General features: G+C 34.1%; 1 protein-coding gene across 3 annotated transcripts in view; it reads left to right on the forward strand.

Annotated features, from left to right (window-relative positions):
- The window catches only part of PHIP (pleckstrin homology domain interacting protein), a 127176-nt gene that overhangs the window by 95143 nt on the left and 9287 nt on the right, over nucleotides 1–22746 (forward strand). For all 3 annotated transcript variants that reach the window (XM_049695333.1, XM_049695334.1, XM_049695335.1), the window contains exons 25-39: nucleotides 716–823; nucleotides 1394–1518; nucleotides 1649–1731; nucleotides 4678–4789; nucleotides 4969–5030; nucleotides 7449–7604; nucleotides 8662–8782; nucleotides 11960–12085; nucleotides 15085–15154; nucleotides 15487–15540; nucleotides 15802–15951; nucleotides 19943–20095; nucleotides 20688–20851; nucleotides 21307–21566; nucleotides 22089–22286. In XM_049695333.1, coding sequence (XP_049551290.1) covers nucleotides 716–823; nucleotides 1394–1518; nucleotides 1649–1731; nucleotides 4678–4789; nucleotides 4969–5030; nucleotides 7449–7604; nucleotides 8662–8782; nucleotides 11960–12085; nucleotides 15085–15154; nucleotides 15487–15540; nucleotides 15802–15951; nucleotides 19943–20095; nucleotides 20688–20851; nucleotides 21307–21566; nucleotides 22089–22286 — 1942 coding nt within the window. The remainder of the gene's footprint in view (nucleotides 1–715; nucleotides 824–1393; nucleotides 1519–1648; nucleotides 1732–4677; nucleotides 4790–4968; nucleotides 5031–7448; nucleotides 7605–8661; nucleotides 8783–11959; nucleotides 12086–15084; nucleotides 15155–15486; nucleotides 15541–15801; nucleotides 15952–19942; nucleotides 20096–20687; nucleotides 20852–21306; nucleotides 21567–22088; nucleotides 22287–22746) is intronic.

The following is a 22746-nucleotide window of genomic DNA, read 5'->3' on the forward strand; positions in this document are numbered from 1 at the left end:
AGTAACTCTAAAGTTCCAGGCAGCTGGAGCAATAATGATATTAATGAATAGAATGAATGTGTATAAGCTAATGGGTATCGCAAAATATTGCTAAGAACTTAATAGCATTTTTTGAAATTCCAGCAGCATTTTTTAACAAGCTCAACTATTTATCGTGGGAAGTGTCATGGGAAGAACACTTGGGGTCAGACTGCTGTATTCACGTACCGGTTCTCCAGCGTGGTAGTCAGGAGTCACTTAAATTTGACCTCCATAAATGAGGATAAATATATGCCTTGCTCTCTTTATAATGACAAAATATATGTGAAAATATATATGAAAATATATTTTTCATTTTAAAGTTTCCTGCATTTGTACAAACTGCTTGCTATAAAAGTAGGTGAATAATCAACTAAACATGACCCCTAGTTACAACTTACTTTATTATGCAACATAAATTAACTTATTTTGAATCCAAAAATAAAATGGTGAAACCAAAAAGCCAAAAAATAACTGCTTATCCTAACCTCTTAATGTTATTTAGAACACTATGGTTATGATTAAGTGACAGTAGGACAGCTTGAGGAAAAGAAGGGAAAAAAAAAATCAAAATACTAGAATTTTTTTTTAGTTTAAGGGACATTAAATTCCCTCTGCAGTTTCAGCTGATACCGTGCATCTTGTGTCAAAGGAAACACATACAAGTTTTAAAATTGTGATTTTATTTACTTTTTAGGTTTATTATTTCCGACAAGGACATGAAGCGTATGTTGAAATGGCCCGGAAAAATAAAATTTATAGTATCAATCCCAAAAAACAGCCATGGCATAAAATGGAACTACGGGTATGGTGTTTATAATTTAATAGTCCAAAAAGATGCGATTATAGAGGAAATTGTATTGAGTGTTACTATTTTCACTATAAGAAACTGTATCATGAAGATACCTTTTCTAATTGGAACACTCTGGGGAGTAGAAGGTGTTTAATTTCTAAAGAAACATAAGATTGAATTTATATATTCCAGTAGTTTATAAATTGGGAATAAAATGTAATTATGGTGAGAACTGGACAACATTAACATCTAAGGCAAACTTCATCTTTGTAAATTTGGAAGTATTTCTAGGTTTATCAGCAGTAGTTTAAAATTATTTCCATGTCCTTGGAACTGTGTTAGAAAACTCTTATTTCGATAAAGTTTTCCTTTTTCTTTTTTCTCTTTCTTTTGTTTTCTCTTTTTTAAATTGACATATAACTTGCATACTATAAAGTACACCGATAAGTACACAGCTCAGTGGATTTTTACATATACATACAGAGTAATCACCTAGATCAATATTAAAATGGATAACTTTTTTTATTATGTTTAGCAGTTTATTTTGTGAAGATGGTTTCTTATTTTCTGTATCTTCCTCAGGAACAAGAACTGATGAAAATAGTTGGCATAAAGTATGAAGTGGGATTGCCTACCCTTTGCTGCCTTAAACTTGCTTTTCTGGATCCTGATACTGGTAAACTGACCGGTGGATCATTTACCATGAAGTAAGGACTGTTGAAAGAGGCAATAGTTTCTTAGTATTGTAGATTATTTTTCAAGATCCAGATAAATTTGAATGCCTTTTAGATATTTGTAAGTATATGACCTAATCAGTGTGTTTCTGTTTGTACTTAGGTACCATGATATGCCTGATGTTATAGATTTCCTAGTCTTGAGACAACAATTTGACGATGCAAAATATAGGCGGTGGAATATAGGTGGGTAATTTATTTAGAAGCTGTAATGTTTGCTTTATCTAATAAGTGACTTACTATTTTTCATAATTTAGGTAAAGATAATCAGAAATATTGCCATTTGCAGGGATGTTAATAAGAAAGTAAGATATTGTGTCAGGAATTTATTTATTTTTAAGAATGAAAATACTTCTAATTTAGGTGATGCTGAAATTCCAGACATTTTCTCTCTTATATTTCTTAACTATGTATAAGATTGTTTATAGCTATTCCTTCTGCTGTTTTATGTGCTGAATTAAATTCTTATCCAAAGGAATTAATGACAGAATTCAAACTTGAAGCAAAAGTAGTCTTCCAGTTCAAAATGTTTAATAATTTGGACTGGGACTAAAACTGAACTGACATTTTTCTTTTATTGGTTAACTCTGTTAAAATTAAAGCTAATATTGTAATCAAGACTCAGAAAAACTTCTAAAACCCTTAGAAGTCTCCAGGCATTTAAGGTGCATTAATTTATGTTCAGATGGATGTGCTGTTTTCTAGAGTATTCCTTTTAAAAATTTCAGACAGGACCACTGTGTCATCTTGGAGTAGACTCTGGTGCCCCTATGGCTTATTTGGTTTGAAAAAGCACATCAGTTGACGTGGCATTTCATCCCTCTTCCAGTGCCATTGGAAGGCCTTTGTGTGGTGATTTGTTGTCTCTTGTTTGGTCTTGGTAAACGTAGAGATTTACATGTGTGCTGTAAAAAGAAAAATTATGGAAATGCAAGTCATTAAAATTAGGGACATGCAAGTTACAGAAAAAAATTTACATCGCATGTACCGTTTCTCTGGAAGCTTTGAAAGATGTGTTCCATCAAATAAGGGAGAAAAGAAAAAGACACAGAATCTCTGCAGGAGACAGGAAATTCAGAACAGGAAAGCAACAAAAGGAATTCCCAAATAACAGTCAACAGAAGTCTCAGGATAGCATCTGTTTAGCAAGTCTGTAAAACAAACAGTCCAGAAAATATTGTCCTCTAAGAGTGAAATCATCAGGGAAAAAAAAGTGAAATTGGATAAATTGTATAAGATGTTTGACTTTGTGGGAAATTATATATTGAAGAGTGTTTTATAGTTTGAGCTATTAGAGAATGTGGGAAGACATAATCATAAATTCAGAGAAAAGCAACCATAAGAAAATGAAGCAGTTATACAAAATTATATAGGAAAGGAATTGTGTGCTATTTGGCTCATTAGCAAACAATATTTATACAGTGTAGTCATGACAGGAAAACTGAATTAAATTAAATTAAATTAAATGCACATACCCTTTATATACAATTATATGGAGAGAGACCAATACTTAATGTCTAAAATTGATGAGTGAAGAAATAGCTATATACTCAGTATTTAGAAAACCGTAAGTAAATTCAAGAAGAAAGAGTTAAAAGTTCTTCTTGGTTTTAGATGTAAGCCTTTGGTACATATGATTTTTTAAATTATTTACATGTGTTAGTTGATAAGATCAATTTCATCTGTTATTTTTGAGGACACGCATCCGCCAATAAATTGGCGGAACAAATATTAGCAGTCAGAGTCCAGGAGAACATTCTAGAAATGCACTGACAATCTAAGCAAAGAAATACGGCAAGTATTGGACAAATCAGAGAGATATTTCAAATGGATGTACATCAGAATGTTATCATTTGGATCTTATCATTTTTCTCCCCTAAATTTATAGATTACTATTTCTTCTAAAGTTAATACTAGTTAGTCTTCTATTTCTGAAGATATTTACATGTATCTACCAACTGCCATTTAAAATTACATCAATAATAATTACTTCAGCTTGTCCTCAGGTATGTTTAAGGCTTGCTCTGGTAGACTCTATTCCTTGCTTAACTTTATTGTCATTAGCCTGCAGTATCGTTCATTGTGGTCAGGCACACATTATCCAGTTCTTCCTCTTCAGCGTACTGTCATCAGTCTAGGTACAATCGGATTGTAAGAAATAGCTTCATGAAACTCATTATTATGTTTACTGTAAGGTGTCGGAGGTGTCAGTAATGCTGTTTATTAAATTATGTATTAGCTTCTCACTAAGGGTAGTGTCACTAATATGCATCTGAGGAGCAATTACTCTTAGTCTAGTAATAGATCATGTTTCCCTCTTAACATTGGCCGTTAGAATGCTTGAATTTGAATCTAAATTTGATCCCAGTGCATACCCACTCAGAGTATATATATACACATATATATAACTCAACAACATGCAGTTGTGTTCTGTTAATTTAGCCTGACTCCAGCTTTCTGTCATTAAATTTCTTTTCTTTTTTTAAATACATTTTATGCTATATAGTTGGCCCTCCGTATCCATGGGTTCTGCCTCCACAGATTCAACCAGTCTTGGATCAAAACTATTACAAAGATTAGTTGTTTTCGTTTCTTTTTTATTTGTTTCTATAGGAAAGGGAAAGTGAGTGTACAGATAAGTGTTAGTAACTTAAGGGTGATTGAGTCAAAGGAAAGCAGGTTGGATTGTTGTTGTTTGGTTTGTTTTTAGGCTGGACTCTTAATTGTTGGTTAGAGGAACTTCCCTACAGAAAGTAAGAATTCAAGATAGACTATAAATATTTTGGGGGAAGAAATTATCTGTGGTTTTATTTGAATGAAAAATTTGTGCATAGTCCTAATGATGTGCTAGATTGGTAAAAATGTTTAAGATAAGAGTGAATTTCTCCTTACCATAATAAAATGTAAAAAATGGTGCTGAAAAGTCAGTCACACTTCAGGTGTGCTTATTAAATAACTTTTTCCCTCAGTATTGCTGATTTTATATATTTACTTATTTATTTTGGAGTGTGTAGGTCATTTTTCGTAGGTCTTTTAAAATCATACAGGCAATTTAAGTATCTTAAAGGAAAGAGGAGTAACAACAGCAGTGTTTCATTTCAGAGTAATGAGATGGCTTTTATTCTTGTCCAGGTGACCGTTTCAGATCAGTCATAGATGATGCCTGGTGGTTTGGAACAATTGAAAGCCAGGAACCTCTTCAGCCTGAGTACCCTGATAGTTTGTTTCAGTGTTATAATGTTTGGTAAGGAAGTATTGTATTTTTGTTCAGCCTAACTTGTTTTGAATGTTTTCCCCGCCTATTAATAAAATGATAAAGATACTACTTTTAAACACTGAAGTAATTATTTTTACAAGGTGATTTTATTAAAATTGCAATGCAATATTTAGATTTTTTAATATAAAGGTTTTCCTTCCTTTAAGCTGGGACAATGGAGATACAGAAAAGATGAGTCCTTGGGATATGGAGCTTATACCTAACAATGGTAAGTGTATGTTAAGCTTTTTGCATCTGTATTATGGAATTAGTTTCTTAAATAAAAATCTGATTTGCTAACTTGAAACTACAAAGAGTTCTTAATGAAGACCAAGTAGAAAGTATTCATTCCACAAATATTTATTACCTATTATTGACCCTGGAGGTAGGGGAGGCATAACAGTGAAAAAATTAGACATAATCCTTGCCCACTTGGAATTTGTAATTTAACAGGGAAGGTTGAAATTAATTACAGCAAAATATGATACTGATTTGTTAATTATTATTCACTCTAGAACAGGGGTCCCCAACCCCCGGGCAGCGGACCGCTACTGGTCCGTGGCCTGTTAGGAACCGGGCCGCACAGCAGGAGGTGAGTGGCGGGCGAGGACCAAAGCTTGATCTGCCGCTCCCCATCGCTCGCATCACTGCCTGAGCCATATCCCAGTCCCCCCCCAACCCCCCAACCCCACCTCCCGTCCGTGGAAAAATTGTCTTCTATGAAACTGGTCCCTGGTGCCGAAAAGTTTGGGGACCGCTGTTCTAGAAGATGAGCACTTGGGATCAAAGATATTTTTGTAACTCCAAGCAGAATACATAGAATACAGTGTAATACTTAGAGTTCAGGCTTTTGAGTAAGACTTAGATTCCTATCCTAGCTCTGCTGTCTTTTATCTATGCCATCTTGACAAGTTCCTTTAAATCTCAAAACTCCAGATTCTTAGGATTCAGCTTTTGAAACTATGTAAACTAATACTTTCCTTATAGGGCTGCTATTAGGATTAAATGATATCATATGTGTAAAGTACTTATTATAGAGCCTGACACATGTAAGGGTTCAATGAGTAGGTAATTATAATTAATAATAATAACCATCATCTTGCATATGGCCTGATGCATTGCCTTAGGATTTGGGAGTTAGCCTTAGGCAGTGAATATGACATCTTCCTGGAACTGAGAAAAGACCAATGTGGCTGAAGCCTGGAGATTGCATTTTCTTTCTATTTCATTGTCCATGTTTGTTTCAGTTTTAAAAAAATACAATACACACAATTGTATATGCCTAAAAAGGTTTAAAAGGATATATACCAGATTATTAATAATGGTCATTTATAAAGCGTGGGGATATGAGGACTTCCACAAATTATCTTTTACATTATTCTGTATTGTTTGGTTTTTTTAATAGTATGTTACTTTTACTATCATGTAAGAATAAAGATTTTAAAAAACAAAAAGAAAAAAAGCCTGACTTGTAACATAGTAGAAATAGTCATTTATAAATGGAGTTCCTCACTAGTTATTGTATTCTAAAAAAGCAGAGAAAAGACAATGTGGGAAAACTAAGCCCAATCTGGTAAATCTTAGAAATGAGAAAATGGTCATGCTGATTTTGTTCAAAACTAGTACTTTCTAGAAATTATCACTTTGAGATACCAATACCAATAATGTCTTTTTCATCTCATTGCTAAATTAGAGCTGTTTAAAATATCTTAATCAACTTGTAAATGTGTTACATGGCTTTTCTTCTGGTTTTAGTTCTCTCCTTTGTGAAGGTTTGAATTTGAAGTCACATCAGACTATTGTGAATATGAGAGAAATGAAGCTAATCGATGTTGTAATGCCTGGGGTATTTCTTGAAATGAATTAGTGACAGTAATATACTACTTGTCTCCTACCTGAATATATTGCTATGTGGAGGGGGTGATTTTTGTTGTTTTTGTTCTATTTGGATACACGTACATAGGCACTTATAGAGTTTAATTACATTTTGGGAGGAGGAGAAATTTTGTAAACAAATAATAGCATATTTCAAAATGTTTCTCTCATGAAGTCTAGTTCAAAGAAAAAATTGCTTGGCAGATTTGTAGATTTTATGTCACCACGACCCCCTAATGATTCTGTTAAAGATTCAGGCATGCAGAAAGCATACCTTCATCATTTAAGAGCAAAAAGTGTAAGAATCATCTGTCAGTATTCATAATTCTCTCTGTTCCCACATTTTAAAAAACTGAGCCTTTGATTGAAGCATTTCTGAAAGAATACCACTTTTGCTCAGTTTCACCTGTGTGTTTTATCAAAGTAAACATGGAGATTATACATTATGAAATGATTCAGAAAACTTTTAAATTTGCATCATTTTATAGGAATACTTTCTCCTTCACCTGTAACTGATAATAGAGCAAGTTGTCAGGTATAATTTTGGAGAAGTAATTACATGCTTATCTAGAGAATTATGAAATTAATGTTTTAAAGAATAAATTTTATTGACCCTTGAAACACACTTTCCTTTAATGAAAATAAAGAATATACTTACCATTTACAAAATTATACTTTATAACAATATTAACTCTGATTTCTAAAGGTAACCTAAATATTAGTAAATTACCACATATTTTCACTAAATCTGCTTTCTTTCTTTGTATTTCAGCTGTATTTCCTGAAGAACTAGGTACCAGTGTTCCTTTAACTGATGTTGAATGCAGATCATTGATTTATAAGCCTCTTGATGGTGAATGGGGTTCCAATCCCAGGGATGAAGAATGTGAAAGAATTGTTACAGGAATAAACCAGTTGATGACACTAGGTAAATTATAGTAACACATGAATATAGATAGAAGATGTTGCCAGAAAGCAAAGGAAAAATACTATTATTCAAGCAAAACTTTTTTCCATAATACCATGTCATTGTTTTCAAACATTTTTAACTGGTATTTTTTTTTTCAATGCGATTTTACGCAGGGCTTAAATATCTAAAACAGTTATAAATGAGGTTGCTCTAGCTGAATTTCAGAGTAAGGGACCCCAGAAACACCAGGGGTACCGTTGAAAAACCTAGATCCTCCAGAACCTAATTTTAAAATCCTTCACATACTCACGCTGACATGATGCGACTTGAAAGAGGAGGGCTGAAAGCTGAATTATATGGGTAACTGTACCAGTTTTCCTCTTAACTTGATATACGTATACACAATAGAATATTTGTAAAGGGAAGGGAGAAGGTATATGAACTGCTTTGCTTTATTTAAAAAAAACAGAAAAAGAACAATGACCACAAAGCATGATTATCTGAACTTTTGGTGCCCAAAATAACTCTAAACTAGTGTGGTGGTTTGTATTAACCTAGACTTTCAGTAAGGAATGAGCTTTAAAGAGTCTAAGGGAGAAATTAACATGAATAAGAGCTGAAGATATTGGAGACACATGTTGGATGATATTTTCATCTGAAGTCTTTTAAAATATGGGCAACACTTAATTATTGTCTCAGATACTATCTTAGGTAATTTTAGTAATTATGTCAAAACAATTACTGTCAAACACATAACATAGATTCAGGAATGGCCTGGTTTTAATTATAGAAATACATGTAGATGTTCTTTAATAAGTCAGTTTTATATATTGTCTGTCATCTCTTTTCTTCTAAGGAGTCCATAAATAAATACTCCTAGAATTTTGCAGTATAAATGTAGACATAATAAAAAGTGAGACTATGTGTTAGCTAAACTGTATGTATTTTCTATCAGAAGATAGTGGTAGACTAATGGTTATGTGGATTAGAACTTAAGGCTTAATTCAAGCAGAATTTTGAAATATTTTAAGCAATACAAAATAAATTTATAAACGTATTTGTTTGTTTATCTTAGATATTGCTTCAGCATTTGTGGCTCCTGTGGATCTGCAAGCCTATCCCATGTATTGCACTGTAGTGGCATATCCAACGGATTTAAGTACAATTAAACAAAGACTGGAAAACAGGTTTTACAGGTTAGAACCATTTGCTGTAGCTACTAACAAAAGAAAGCTAAGTGATTCTTTCACCCTTTTACTGATCCTCTCTAGCCGTGTTTCTCAAACTTCAGTGTGTATGCAAATCACCTTGGGCATCTTGTTAAAATGTAGAATCTGGTAGTAGGTTTAGAGTAGGACCTGAGATTGCGTTTCTCACAAGTTCCCAGTGATGCTGGTGCTGCTGGTCTATAGACCACACTTAGAGACAAATATGAATTGATGGTCACTGTCTTTGTATTATATTTTATGAAACAATCCAACATATTTTATTTTCTCCTAGATATCCCATTGAAATATTTGTTCATGGATTTTTTCATAGAATAATATTAAAAATTGTGTGTTCTCTTATTTATTTAGCTTATGAATACTTCTGAAGAATGAAATTAAGAAAATTTTGGGTACTTTTTATAGTTGTAGCTTAGTTTGAAGTATAACTAGAGTTTTAAAAAGATGCAATTTCAGTTAATTTGCATATGCTGGTTAACAATTTTTGTAAACATTGAGTTCTAATGTTGGGCAGGCTTTGTAGGTTTATTGCCTAAAATGTCTTATCAAAAAGTGAGGTTAAGTCCATTGTTTTCACGTAATGAAATCAGACTTTTAGCTTTCACATTTCTTATGACTTTTGCTTATTAGCAGGCCAACAACATTTTAACTTAAATAATAATTGCATTAAAACTTTATTTTTGTGATCAGTTTTATAGTACTGCAGTTCTTTACATTACTATTTATTTTAACTTAGGGAAGGTTTTGTTTGTTTGTTTGTTTGTTTGTTTGCGGTACACGGGCCTCTCACTGTTGTGGCCTCTCCCGTCGCGGAGCACAGGCTCCGGACGCGCAGGCTCAGCGGCCATGGCTCACAGGCCCAGCCGCTCCGCAGCATGTGGGACCTTCCCGGACCGGGGCACGAACCCGTGTCCCCTGCATCGGCAGGCAGACTCTTAACCACTGCGCCACCAGGGAAGCCCCTTAGGGAAGTTTTTAATCATATTTTGTATTCATATTTTTCTGTGTAAAATGTGCCTTTAGTTCTTTTTAATACTTAGATTGTAATTCTAATTTGATACTGTGTGTGCCTGGTGCTGAAAACACCATTTGTTATTCCTTACTGCCTAAGGTAGTGTTTCTCAACAAAAGCATTACGGACATTTAGGGCTGGAAAATTCTTCATTATGAGGGGCTATCCTTTGCCTCTACCCTTAAGTGCCAATAGCAGCCCCTAGTTGTAAAAACCAAAAATGTCTCTAGACACTGCCAAATGTCTCCTGCTGGGCGGAGTCACTTCACCGAGAAACACTTGGAATAAAGAAAACTAAGGCATTGGACTTTACGTTCTGATCTCGTTAGGTATTTCTGCTGCTGCTTCATTAATATTTGTCAAAAGCATTGAGATGAGGAGGAAATCACCTGTGATTTGTGCCTCCCAGCCATCTTCCTCTCGAAGCACACTTCTTTAAGTAAATCATTTTCAACGTTAAAGGTTTTAAGACAGGAAATGGAGAAGAAATTCTTAACTATATCCTTATTTCTCTCTAAGCTCCTAAGTTGTTAAACCTTAGGAGTTACACCCCGGGCTTCAGAGATGGAACAAGACGTGGGAGAATAAAAGGGAGAGAAAGAACTGTTTTCTACACACTAATAGTTGGACTACATCTAGAAAGATAAACTTCTGCGATCTCTCACCATTGTTAAAAATATACTTTCTCATAGAAATACTGCTCAACATGAGAATTGCTAAGGTGTACTGTATTTCAATATACATTACAGCTTAATTAGGCTTTTTGGCATTAGCCTAGCTTAGCCAACTTAACCAACTTAGGAAAAAAATCTTTTGGAACAGAGTCCTTACATAAATTAGAAACTGCCTGATTTTTAACTAAATAATGTAGTTGTAGACCTGAGTTATGTTCTTATTTCATAATAATGATGCCTGCATGTGCTATTTCACTGTTTCGAGCTTTTTTGCTTCTCCTCTGCTCATTGGCTTCAGGCTTCTTACAGTTTGTAGTTTTCCTCTTTGATACTTCTAGTTCAGTCTTAAACCACTGTCAGTTTGCCCTACTGATATTAAATCCTAAATGCCTTATCTTACACACAGTTTCTATAGGGTACTCTGAAAATGGCCTGTGATTCTTTTATTAGAATGAGCCTTGTGAATGCTATTGGAAATGCACAGAAGCTTTTCTATATGCTTCTGTATCCACAATTATATATAATTCTTTAAAAATTCCATATAATTGTTTTCTGTTCAAAAATCAGTAACATTTCCTGAGTATTTTCTTCCTTATCATTTTAAGTTGGATGATATTCTAGAATCTGCCTTTGGATTTTTCTTTAGTTACTGAAATAAAATAATAAAACACCAAAATTTTAGTACAGTTGACTCTTGAACAGCATGGGTTTGAACTGCACGGGTCCACTTATACACGGATTGTTTTTTCAATAAATACGTACCTGTAGTACTACATGATCCATGGTTGATTAAATCCATGGATGCGGAACCTTGGATACGGAGAGCCAACTCTAAAGTTGTATTCGGATTTTAGACTTCAAGGAGGGCCAGTGCCCCTAACTCCCCCATTGTTCAAGGATCAACTGCATTGTCTATTTAGTGTAAAAAAAAAATTAATTTTCATTTCGTTAGGTTTCTTAGTAAACTAACATGTTCACCATATTTGTATATTTTTGTATCTCATAAGCAAGCTGTTAGCTTTTCATTTTTAAATGTCATTTGATTACCAGTAATAGAATTAGATTGAAATTGCTTGGTTTCCTTTTTTAAGTAAAAGTCAGATATGCTTATTACCAAAAAATTACACCATACATGAAAGGACTATGTAAAGCTAAAACTCCACTGTTTCTCTCCTCCTGCTACTCTCCTTATAGTCTTTCTCCCTAAAAGAAGGCCCTGTTGATAGACTAATGTGTCAAATCCAGACATTTTCTGTGCCAGTACATAATGTTACTACTCTTTTCCACCCGCCCAACACAAATGACGTTCTGTTTTTTTGAAAACAGCTTTTTAAGGTGTGAGTTTTGTAATTGATTTAAGACTGCAATTAAAAAAGTCTGAATGTCTTGGTTTTAAAATGTGTGTGTGTATTTCTAAGTATAAAGAGATTAATAAGACTTATGCATTTTGTTTGTTTAAAGGCGGGTTTCTTCCTTAATGTGGGAAGTTCGGTATATAGAGCATAATACACGAACGTTTAATGAGCCTGGAAGCCCTATTGTGAAATCTGCTAAATTTGTGACTGATCTTCTTCTACATTTTATAAAGTGAGTATTTTTCCACACTTAATTATATTACTGTAATAATTAATGGCAGTATTTTAAAATGTAAAATGCCAAAACGTAGAGTACAATCATTTTTTATTATATATCATGTCACGTGCTGTGCTATAAGCATAGTTCCACTCAAAATAGGAAGCGTATGTCTGTCTAAAGAAGCAGCGTTTAGTTCACTGGCTGATAATAATTACAGAGTCAAAGAGATTGTGTTACAGTTGTGTTCTGCAATTCAAGTAAGAAAATAGGGATCTTTCTCTAAATCCAATGTTCGATAATAATAATAATAGCAAGCTTTTACTGAATGTATAATGTTTTACCTAAATTAGCTCTTCTAAGTCAGATAAAAATCTTACAGGTGGGAGAGATCATTATCTGGAATTTACAGTTAAGGAAATTGAATCTTTTAGAGGTTAACTTGTTTAATTTTCACAGTAAATGAGTGTCTGCCATTTGATTTGAGAACCTTTCATCTTAACATTGTATTGCCCCTATCAAGTTTTGGAACAAGTATTCAAATACATCAGCAGGAAAATGAATTTAACTTTCAAGGTTTTTCTTCTTCAAAGTCAAGTTTACTTCCTCATTCATTAATCCCATACCAAGAGTGATGATAACTACAACTTCTTAAGACAGCAGGACTTTTACTTCCTTGTCTTAGGATTTTATGCATTCATAGAATGAATTGAGTCTTCTAAATTGAAGCCAGAGGAATGAATCATATGTATATTTTCTATGAAATACAGCTCTGAATTCATACGAAGTTTATTTATATTGGATAATTTTTTCTCATTAAGAGAATTGGGTATTTTATAATTTAAGTATTCACCTATTTTCAGCTTTCATTTTTACATGAAGGGATTATTGAGGCTTTTTTTTTTTAAACACCTCCAGCTTCATTCTCATTACTCAGCATAATCATAGGGTCCCTTTTCTTGGTATTAGGTGAGTTTGTTTTTGTTTGTTTGTTTTGCTAAGGAATGTAGGTAATTGCAATATAAATAAACCACCAAAGAAAATTCGTAAGATAAACTTTATGCCCTTCCTCGACCTTATTTCTCTAAAGAAAACTGTTGCCTTCCAACTGGTTTCGGGGCTGTTATTGCTAAGCTTTTGCTGCTTTTCAGTAAAATTGATAATCAAGAATTAATAAGATAATAAAAATTAGTTATCCTCAGAAAACTATTTATATACTTGGTTGTAAAAGTTTATAGTATCTTAACTATAAAGTTTTTAATCTGTAATTTTGTGTTTTATATATGTTATGTACATCTATTTTTCCAAAGAGATAGGAATCAATAGAATCACATGATAGAGTAAATTCATATTTTAGTGAAATAATTTAGATGAAACAATTATTTTTACATTTGGAATAATCTGTGAAATTGTATTTCTTTCAAATAGTTACTTTGAAATGCCTTATAAGAACAGATTAAAATAAAATAATAAAACATTTACATTGTATATATCTAAAAGTAAATCCCTGGCATTTTTTAGAGGTATACAATTTGTTAAGAACCATTTTTAGCTAGTGTTACTTTTCAAGATGTCTAGTATATCTTGAAATTTTGGTAATGGTACTTTTTAATTGAGTTATTTGGCCAAATTTCAAGCAATAGTTATATTCAAAGTGTTGTAATAGATACTTGGAGATAGAAAGAAATGCATAATTATCCTCTTAATACAGTTTTGTAGGGTAGATAAATCTGTAACTATAATATAAGGAAAAAGTAAAAGGAGTTTGTATGAATGCTTAGATGAGGGATAGGGTCACTTCTGGCTATAAGGGTGGGATTTCAGGTACAGGGAGAAGTATGTTAAGATGTTCTGGACAAGGTAGATACTGATTCAGAAGTTAGATGAAAGGAAAGCAGTTCAGGGATGAGGAATGGCATGATGGAGGAAGGTAAATATTTGTTAAGGGAATCGAGTAACTGAAATCAGGTGAAGTAGAGAGTACATGAGCTGAAGTAATAGGGATACAGTGTGCTAAACTCGAGTTTGGACCATATCGTGGAGGACCTCGAATGCTGATCTGAGGAACTATACTTAAAATATGAGCACAGGGAGCAAGGAGCTATCGAAAATATTTGTACCTGAGAATAGCATGGTGCTTGCTATGCCTTAAAAATATTAATTTGACTGCAGTGTCTAATGTTAACAGATAGGGAGGAGACAAAAGGCAAGGGACTGTTGAAATGTTTTTAACATGAGAATAACATGATGCAAATTGCCCTAAAAATATTAAACTGACTGCAGATTGACTTCTACAGCTGACCAAGTAAGAGGTGATGGAGGCTTACTTTATGGAAGTGAGAAAGAGGCAGATGCCAAGAGATTTTGAAGGTAGAATCACAGAACTTGTCCAATGATTGGGTTTATAAGGAGGAGGCAAGGGAAGGAATAGTGAAAAACCATGCATTACTGTAAGAATGGTTGAAAAAAAAAGTTAAAAAGAAAAGGGAGAAAGTGGAAAACAACAGTTAGGTTTAGACATGCAGAATTTTAGATGGTGTCAGGAATCTCAGGAGAAGAGTCAGACCAAATTATAGGAATTTGGAGTTCACTAACACAGATAAACTGCAGATATATAAGATTATCTGGTCAAAAGGTATAGAAGATGGCTAAAGACAAAATTTTAGGGAATGCCTATATTTAAGAATAAAAGGAAGAAGGAATTAGAAGACAGGAGGTATACTGGCTATTCCTTGTAGACTGAAGAATGAAGGAAGGCATTCCAGGCCCAGTAGTGAACTGAGCAAAACCTGGGAGATGGGAATTGGGCTTGGTGTAATGAAATAGGCCAGAGTGGAGGCTTCACATAGAGTGGAGGGGCAGGGGCAGATGTGTGTGCCATAGGGTTTTGGAGTCAACTGATGAAGAAGCCTTCAGCTTCAAGTTTTATCTTAAAATCTTGTTTTACTAACAGGTTTAAAGGACAAAAATCTCATGACTCCAGTCTTGTATACTAACATTTCTTTGTTATTTAGGGATCAGACTTGTTATAACATAATTCCACTCTACAATTCAATGAAGAAGAAAGTTTTGTCTGACTCTGAGGTATTTAATATTTCATTATGATTATTACTACATTGGTTATGTTCCATATATAAAAAGAAATTTACACACAGTAGTTTTCAGGTGAATGCTGTTATGAAAATTATTTTTGCCTAATGCTGTTGCTAACTTTTTAAAAAAAAATGATTCAGAATTGTTATAATTTTTTTTAAACGGTGGGTGGAGGGAGACTTTTTAATGAGTCAGTAAAGTGTTCCAGCATCATATATACTATGGGTTTTCCAAAATGTAAAGGAGATAATTGGTATTAAAAAACTATAGAATATAGTGAAACCTAGAATATTTTATGAATCTGATAAATTCTTTCTTCAAAGGAAGAAGAAAAAGAAGACACTGATGTGCCAGGAACTTCTACCCGGAAGAGGAAGGTACTAAGTTCTTTGTTTTAACAGAAGTGCCTTATATGAATTAAAATGTATTAAGCATTTTTTTTTACTCTTACTATTTTTAAAGACAGATTAAGTATTAACTTCCAAATCAGTTTCCATCACAACAATGCATGGTTTTCAGAACTAGGTGAATGATGTTTTCTTTTATTTGAATCACTGTATATTACCTAATTATCCAAGATTAAAAATAAAAATTTTATTATATGTATTATTAATATTATTTGAACATTTTAATTTTAGGACCATCAGCCTAGAAGAAGATTACGTAACAGAGCACAGTCTTATGATATTCAAGCATGGAAGAAACAGTGTCAAGAATTGTTAAATCTCATATTTCAGTGTGAAGATTCTGAGCCTTTCCGCCAGCCAGTAGATCTTCTTGAATATCCAGTAAGTATTTTTTTTTTAATGTGTTTGCACATAGATTTTTTTTTTAATTTATTTATTTATTTTTGGCTACGTTGGGTCTTCGTTGCTGCGCGCAGGCTTTCTCTAGTTGCGGCAGGCAGGGACTACTCTTCGTTGCAAGGTGCAGGTTTCTCATTCGCTTGTTGTGAAGCACCAGCTCTAGGTGTGCGGGCTCAGTAGTTGTGGCTCACGGGCTCTAGAGCGCAGGCTCAGTAGTTGTGGCTCATGGGCTCTAGAGCGCAGTCTCAGTAGTTGTGGCTCACGGGCTCTAGAGTGCAGGCTCACTGGTTGTGGAGCACAGGCTCTAGAGCGCAGGCTCAGTAGTTGTGGCGCACTGGCTCTAGAGTGCAGGCTCAGTAGTTGTGGCACACGGGCTTAGTTGCTCCTCAGCGTGTGGGATCTTCCCAGGCCAGGGCTCGAGAACCCATGTCCCCTGCATTGGCAGGCGCATTCTTAACCACTGCGCCACCAGGGAAGTCCCCCAGTAAGTATTTTTGAAAATACTTTCTTTATTTGTCAGTTTGATTTTGATATATATATATAAATACATATACATCTCTTATACATGACAGTTTACTATTTATTTTTATGATTATAGTTTATTTCTTTTTATTTCATACACCTTCTCATTATCCATTTGGCTACATAGAGCATCTAAATTGAACAGTGTGGTAAAAAAGAAGTAACCCTGAACTAAGACTCCAAAGAATTGGGTTATTGTCCCAGCTCTGCCTCTTACCAGTTCTGCAGTTTCGAGCAAGTTATTTAGTTTTTATATCTGAGTATATATTTACTATTTTCTTTTCCACACTAATTCTGTGAATTTACTATGGAAATTATTTGGGAAGCAAGAATAATTATACCTGTCTCTAACCTTCCTTACAGGGTTATAGAAGTGGAATGAGAATATTACTAGTTATTTATTCAACATTAAAATAGTTTTTACACTGAAGCACTATATATAAATGTAAGGTGGCACTACTATATATGTAGGTTATGCCAATTTATGATCTTTATGGAATTCGTGGTAAAAAGTTTGAGTAAACATGTTACAAGTATTTATTTTTGCGTGCAGTCTTAGCAATCTAAATTTCACTTCAAGTGATTTTTTTTTATTCCTTTTTTCAGTTACTAAAGATTGTATATCAGATAACATTCATGGTTTGAAATTAAAATTAAACGTTTTATAAGAGATCATGACCTGGATGTGGTATCACCAAAGTCTTTATTATCTGTTTTTTTATGTATGTGTTCTAATTTGCAATGGTGAAAATAGAGAAATTTCATCAATAGATAAATATCATAAATGACTTGTCATTTTAAAAATCAAGAAACATGTAATCTTAAATGTAGAAGATAAATGTTTAATTCCAGCAGTGTGATAAACAGGACTAATTCAAACCCTACCATCCAAAAAACCTCTTAGAAGAACTGAGCTAATGCTAAAGTGCTCTGGTTTTCATTTCTCTTTGTTTTTGAAACGTGTGGATTTCCTTTTGTTTCTTGCAAGCCCAAGTATGTATTTTTTAATCTCTAAGCCCAGGAGTCTTCACTGGAAACTTCTACCAGATGTTTAAAGAACTAACACAAATTCTACACAGTCTCTTCCTCAAGATAAAGAATGCTTCTACACTGATTCTATGAAGCCAGTGTTACCCTGATGTCAAAACCAGACAAAACAGTACAAAAGAAGAAAGTGCAAAAATTCTTAATATCAGCAAATAGAATTCAGCAATATATGAAAATGATTTTGTACCCTGACCAAGTGGGTTTTTTCCCAGGGATATAAGGCTGGTTCAGTATTCAGAAATCAGTCAATATGTCAATAATTCATTACTAAAGAAGAAAAATCACATGATCATATCAGTGCAGAAAAGGCATTTGACAGAATTCAGTACTCATTTCTTTAAAGAATGTACATGTTGGGTATGGTGTGGTAATCATTGTGGCCACAGGAGGAAACAAGAATGAGTCTTGGAAGAAAGAAATGTATTACACTTAAGGTCCCAGAGAGGGGTTCACCAAATACCACTTAGGGCCACAGGGGAAAGCACAGGGTCTTAGTTACGTTGCAGAAGACAGGAGCGGGGGCTTCCCTGGTGGCGCAGTGGTTAAGAATCAGCATACCAAAGCAGGGGACACAGGTCTGATCCCTGGTCCGGGAAGATCCCACATGCCGCGGAGCAACTAGCCTGTGTGCCGCAGCTACTGAGCCTGCACTCTAGAGCTCGCAAGCCACAACTACTGAAGCCCGCGCATTTAGAGCCCGTGCTTCACGACAAGAGAAGCCACCACAGTGAAGCCCGCGCACCGCAACGAAGAGTAGCCCCCGCTCGCCACAACTAGAGAAAACCCTCGCACAGCAACGAAGACCCAACACAGCCAAAAAACACAGGGGCAAAGGACAAGCTTGGGCCAGAGCCTTTACTGAGGTTTCCATGAGAAAGGCAAGGCAGGGCATAGTCAACAGCTTAAGACTGGCTACTTTGAATTACTCCAGTTGGTTTTGGGGCATAGGGGTGGTCTCTGGTTGTCTGATACCTGACCCTGGGATGATTCATGGCAGAGGAAATACTGGCTTGGTGTGTGAGGGTTGCTTAAGGGCATGGTTGGTTTACATATGAAAGCTGTATTCCCAGTACAACCCTTTGCCATCTCTAAGAATTGCCTAAGCCCTTGGAAGGGGGCAGTCTCTCCTTAGGTCTGTTTGGTCCCCAAAATGCCACAGTATCAAGAATACAAAAATAAGAAAATTAATATAGTTGGCCCTGTGCTGAGTGGATGCCAAAAAGACAAATACATAATCTAAGAAAACAGAACACCACTAATAATAAAAACAGACTTAAGAAAACTAGGAATAAAGGGGATCTTCTGTAACTTGATAAAGAACATCTGTTTAAAAACCTATAGCTAACATCATGCTTAATCATGAAAAACTGAATGCTTTCCCCCTAAGATTGGGAGTGGAGCAAAAATGTCCATCCTCACAGCTGCTATTTAACATAGTACTGCAAACTCTAGCCAGTGCAGCAAGACAAGAAAAGGAAATAAAGGGCATTGCAGATTGTTATGGAAGAAATAAAACTGTCCCTATTTGTCAAAGGCAGTAATACTGTTTGCTTTATGGTCAAACATATTTGATCATAATTTAAACTTGATGGGGCAAAGTCAAGTTATTGTATTTCGAAAAATACAGTTACATACTCTGGGGCTATGGAAAAGGTATAGTATTATTTACTCCTTTAAAGATACCATATTTGGATCATTTTATCCTATTCTGTTGCTTTTTTCTCCTTTCATTTGCCTGTTTTTATTGCTTTATCTTATACAATTGTATATACAATATACAATTGATTAGGTGGAGACTTTGGGTGACTGCACTTTTCCTCCGTGGAATGAACTGCAAAGGCTTTGTGACAGATACTTACATTCATAATTCTTGATTACTACAAAGTTCCCAATTATAGTAATTGTAGTACTGCAGTTGAGGTTACTAGAATTCAGACCTTCACGTACATGGGATGTTAACATATTTTTATTGTTTTTATCTCTTAATTTTAAAGGTACAATTATGTTTCAATGAATTAGCAGCCTTTAGAGTTCATGGGTAGTATAAAGTTTTGGGTTTTTTATATCAAACTTGTAGTTGTGGAACTGAGTTTTTTCGATATTCTTTTAATCTCCTTTTTCAAACACAACTCTACCCTTTACCTCTTTCTGAAGGAAAAAAAAGCAGAATTTATAGGTTCCTGAATGAGAGAAATCCTGTGTTGATTGCAGTAAAAGGTGGAGGACATGAAAAAAATAAAAATGACTTCGGGAATAAAGGGAGCCTTGATGAGGGAAACGAGGAATGATTATTAATAGTTCTAGGACTTGCAGTCATCACAGAAATTGAATGTGAATCCCTGTTATGAGAAGTAATGCACTATTATTATTATATTATTAATATGACCTGTTTTCCCTCTCTTAGGACTACAGAGACATCATTGACACTCCAATGGATTTTGCTACCGTTAGAGAGACTTTAGAGGCTGGGAATTATGAGTCACCAATGGAGTTATGTAAAGATGTCAGACTTATTTTTAGTAATTCCAAAGCATATACACCAAGCAAAAGATCAAGGGTATATAATTGAATTGCTTTCTTTTCTGTTTAAATGAAATGAAATTAGTAGAAAAGTATGTCGAGTAACTAAATGCTGCTTTTATTTAAAATTTAAAACAAAATTGATAAACTTTCTATTAGGTTCTTAATGGTATTCTAGTGGAAAAAGGAATTCACATCTTTCTGTTTTATTCCTTCTATGAAAAAACACTAATGTCACTAATGTTTAGGAATGGTTACTTTTCTTGAAGGTAGTGTAGTTGAATAGACATCACGTACACATTGTCCTGATATGTGTTAGAGGTACGTGTGCTTAACTTTTCCAGCTGTTTTCTGCATTAGTGGAAAGGAGCATTTTTTTCCATATAATGCTCATACGAGTCATAAAAATGAGTAAAACTATAAATATCATTTACCTTTCTTTGTCCAAGAAATACAAAAATAATTTAATTGTAATAATGTTTCAGTTTTAGTCTTTGTCAAAAGAGATTGAGAAAAAGCAATGTTTTAAATTCTAAAAACTTTTTGTTAGAAAAATATTTAAATTATTATCTCAAAGGAACAGGCATTTCCTTTCAGGAATGTTTGAACAGTTTTTTTTCTTTCCATAGATTTACAGCATGAGTTTGCGCTTGTCCGCTTTCTTTGAAGAACACATTAGTTCAGTTTTATCAGATTATAAATCTGCCCTTCGTTTTCATAAAAGAAGTACAATAACCAAACGGAGGAGGAAAAGAAATAGAAGCAGCTCTGTTTCCAGTAGTGCTGCATCAAGGTATTTGATTTCTTTTAAATATCATCAACTGATCTATAAGTTTGTCATCTAAATGATAGAACTTGGTGTTTTTTAATACTTCCTTTACTATTCCCTATATTGCAGAATGATATATTTGACATGCAAGTTCCTATGATGTGGAGGATTTTTAATCTTTTAACTAAAGCTATACTAGTGTAAGTGCTTAAATTCAAACTGCTAAATCTGTACAGTAAAACAGCATTTTTAGGATAGTGATGGCATCATGCTTTCTGTCATATAACTATAGCATTTACAGCGATCCTTCACTAAATATTCACTTTTCAAAGGCTCACAACCATATGAAATCCACTACAAATCTCATATTTTAACATATTTCATAACAGTACAAATATTGAATCCAACAGTATTATAAGACTGTTTTATTCATCCACATAGAGCTAAAAGAATGACTAATGATACTATTTTATTTTCAGCCCTGAACGGAAAAAAAGGATCTTAAAACCCCAGTTAAAGTCAGATATTGCTACCTCTCCATTCTCTGCACCTACACGATCAATACCACCAAGGCACAGTGCTGCTCAGATAAATGGTAAAACGGAATCCAGTTCTGTAGTTCGAACCAGAAGCAATCGAGTGGCTGTGGATCTAGTTACCAGTGAGCAACCATCCACTTCTTCAGCAGCGAAGACTTTTATTTCGAAAGCTAACACATCTGCAGTGCCAGGGAAAACAAGTAAGAATCAGCTACAGTTTCTAAATTGAAATATATATAATGACTTTTGTAATTTAAGCATTTACTTTGCCAAATGGAATATATTAGATTTAGTAAATTCCATCAGACACTGTTGGTTTTGCTTTTCTTTATTGTTTTTGCCCGTTTTTCTTTTAATTTTTTTTGATAAGGAAAAGAATATTGAGGTTTAGGAATGTCAGTATAGGATAATGCTGAAAAATGGCAACTCTGATCCAAACTGCCTAAATTTAAATCGTAGAACCCAGACTTGCTAGCAGTTTGCCAGCACTTCCCTTCATAATCTTGCAGTGACTGGACAGCTTCTGAAAGGTCTGAAACTATTATGTACGCCTTTTTCCTTTTTGAAAGTAGATTTCTTACGGAAGCTTTAAGCATCGCCCCAGGTTTTATCCTGTTGGCTAATTCAAACAATTCACTTTAGAAGTAATCCCAACCTTCTTGCTTGTTTTAAGGTTAAATAATTTAACTCTTAGCTTTTAATCTTTTGTATGTGTGTTTTAGTTCTAGAGAATTCCATGAAACATTCCAAAACCTTGAGTACTCTTTCAAGTCCTGGTCAGTCCAATTTTAGTCATGCCACTAGGAATAATTCTACAAAAGAAAACATGGAAAAGGAAAAGCCAGCCAAACGTAAAATGAAATCGTCTGTGCTCTCAAAGACATCCGCTCTCTCAAAGTCATCAGCTGTCATCGAGCAAGGTACCGTAGATCTTAACAAATGGTGGTTCTATTGGAAATAATATTTATATCCACTTTTTAGGTTGCTCATTTAAAAGTCACACATTCTGTATTAGTTGATATATTTACTGAGACATCTTTTGATATGCAGCTTTGTGCCAAAAGCAAACTGTATTGTTACTAAATTTTAGAAGCCAAGAAAAACTTGCCCTATGAAAAATAAGAGCATTTTCTGTCCTATGAAAAATAAAAGCATATTCTAAAATCAGAGGCTTTTATGATATAAATTTAGTAGTTTTTAACTTCAGTATTACAAAACCTAGAAAAGTATATCCAAGAAGTTTAAATAAAGTTGAATTTAGTTTTAACGCAGTATAGCACTTCTTTAGAAAAATTTTTGAGTTGTTTTTATATCACAAAATTCAACACACTGACCTTTAAATAATAATTAGGATTGTCTATAGCCAGATATCTATTCTAG

This window comes from Orcinus orca, chromosome 12, assembly GCF_937001465.1.
Source record: "Orcinus orca chromosome 12, mOrcOrc1.1, whole genome shotgun sequence".
In the NCBI taxonomy this organism is placed as follows: Eukaryota; Metazoa; Chordata; class Mammalia; order Artiodactyla; family Delphinidae; genus Orcinus; species Orcinus orca.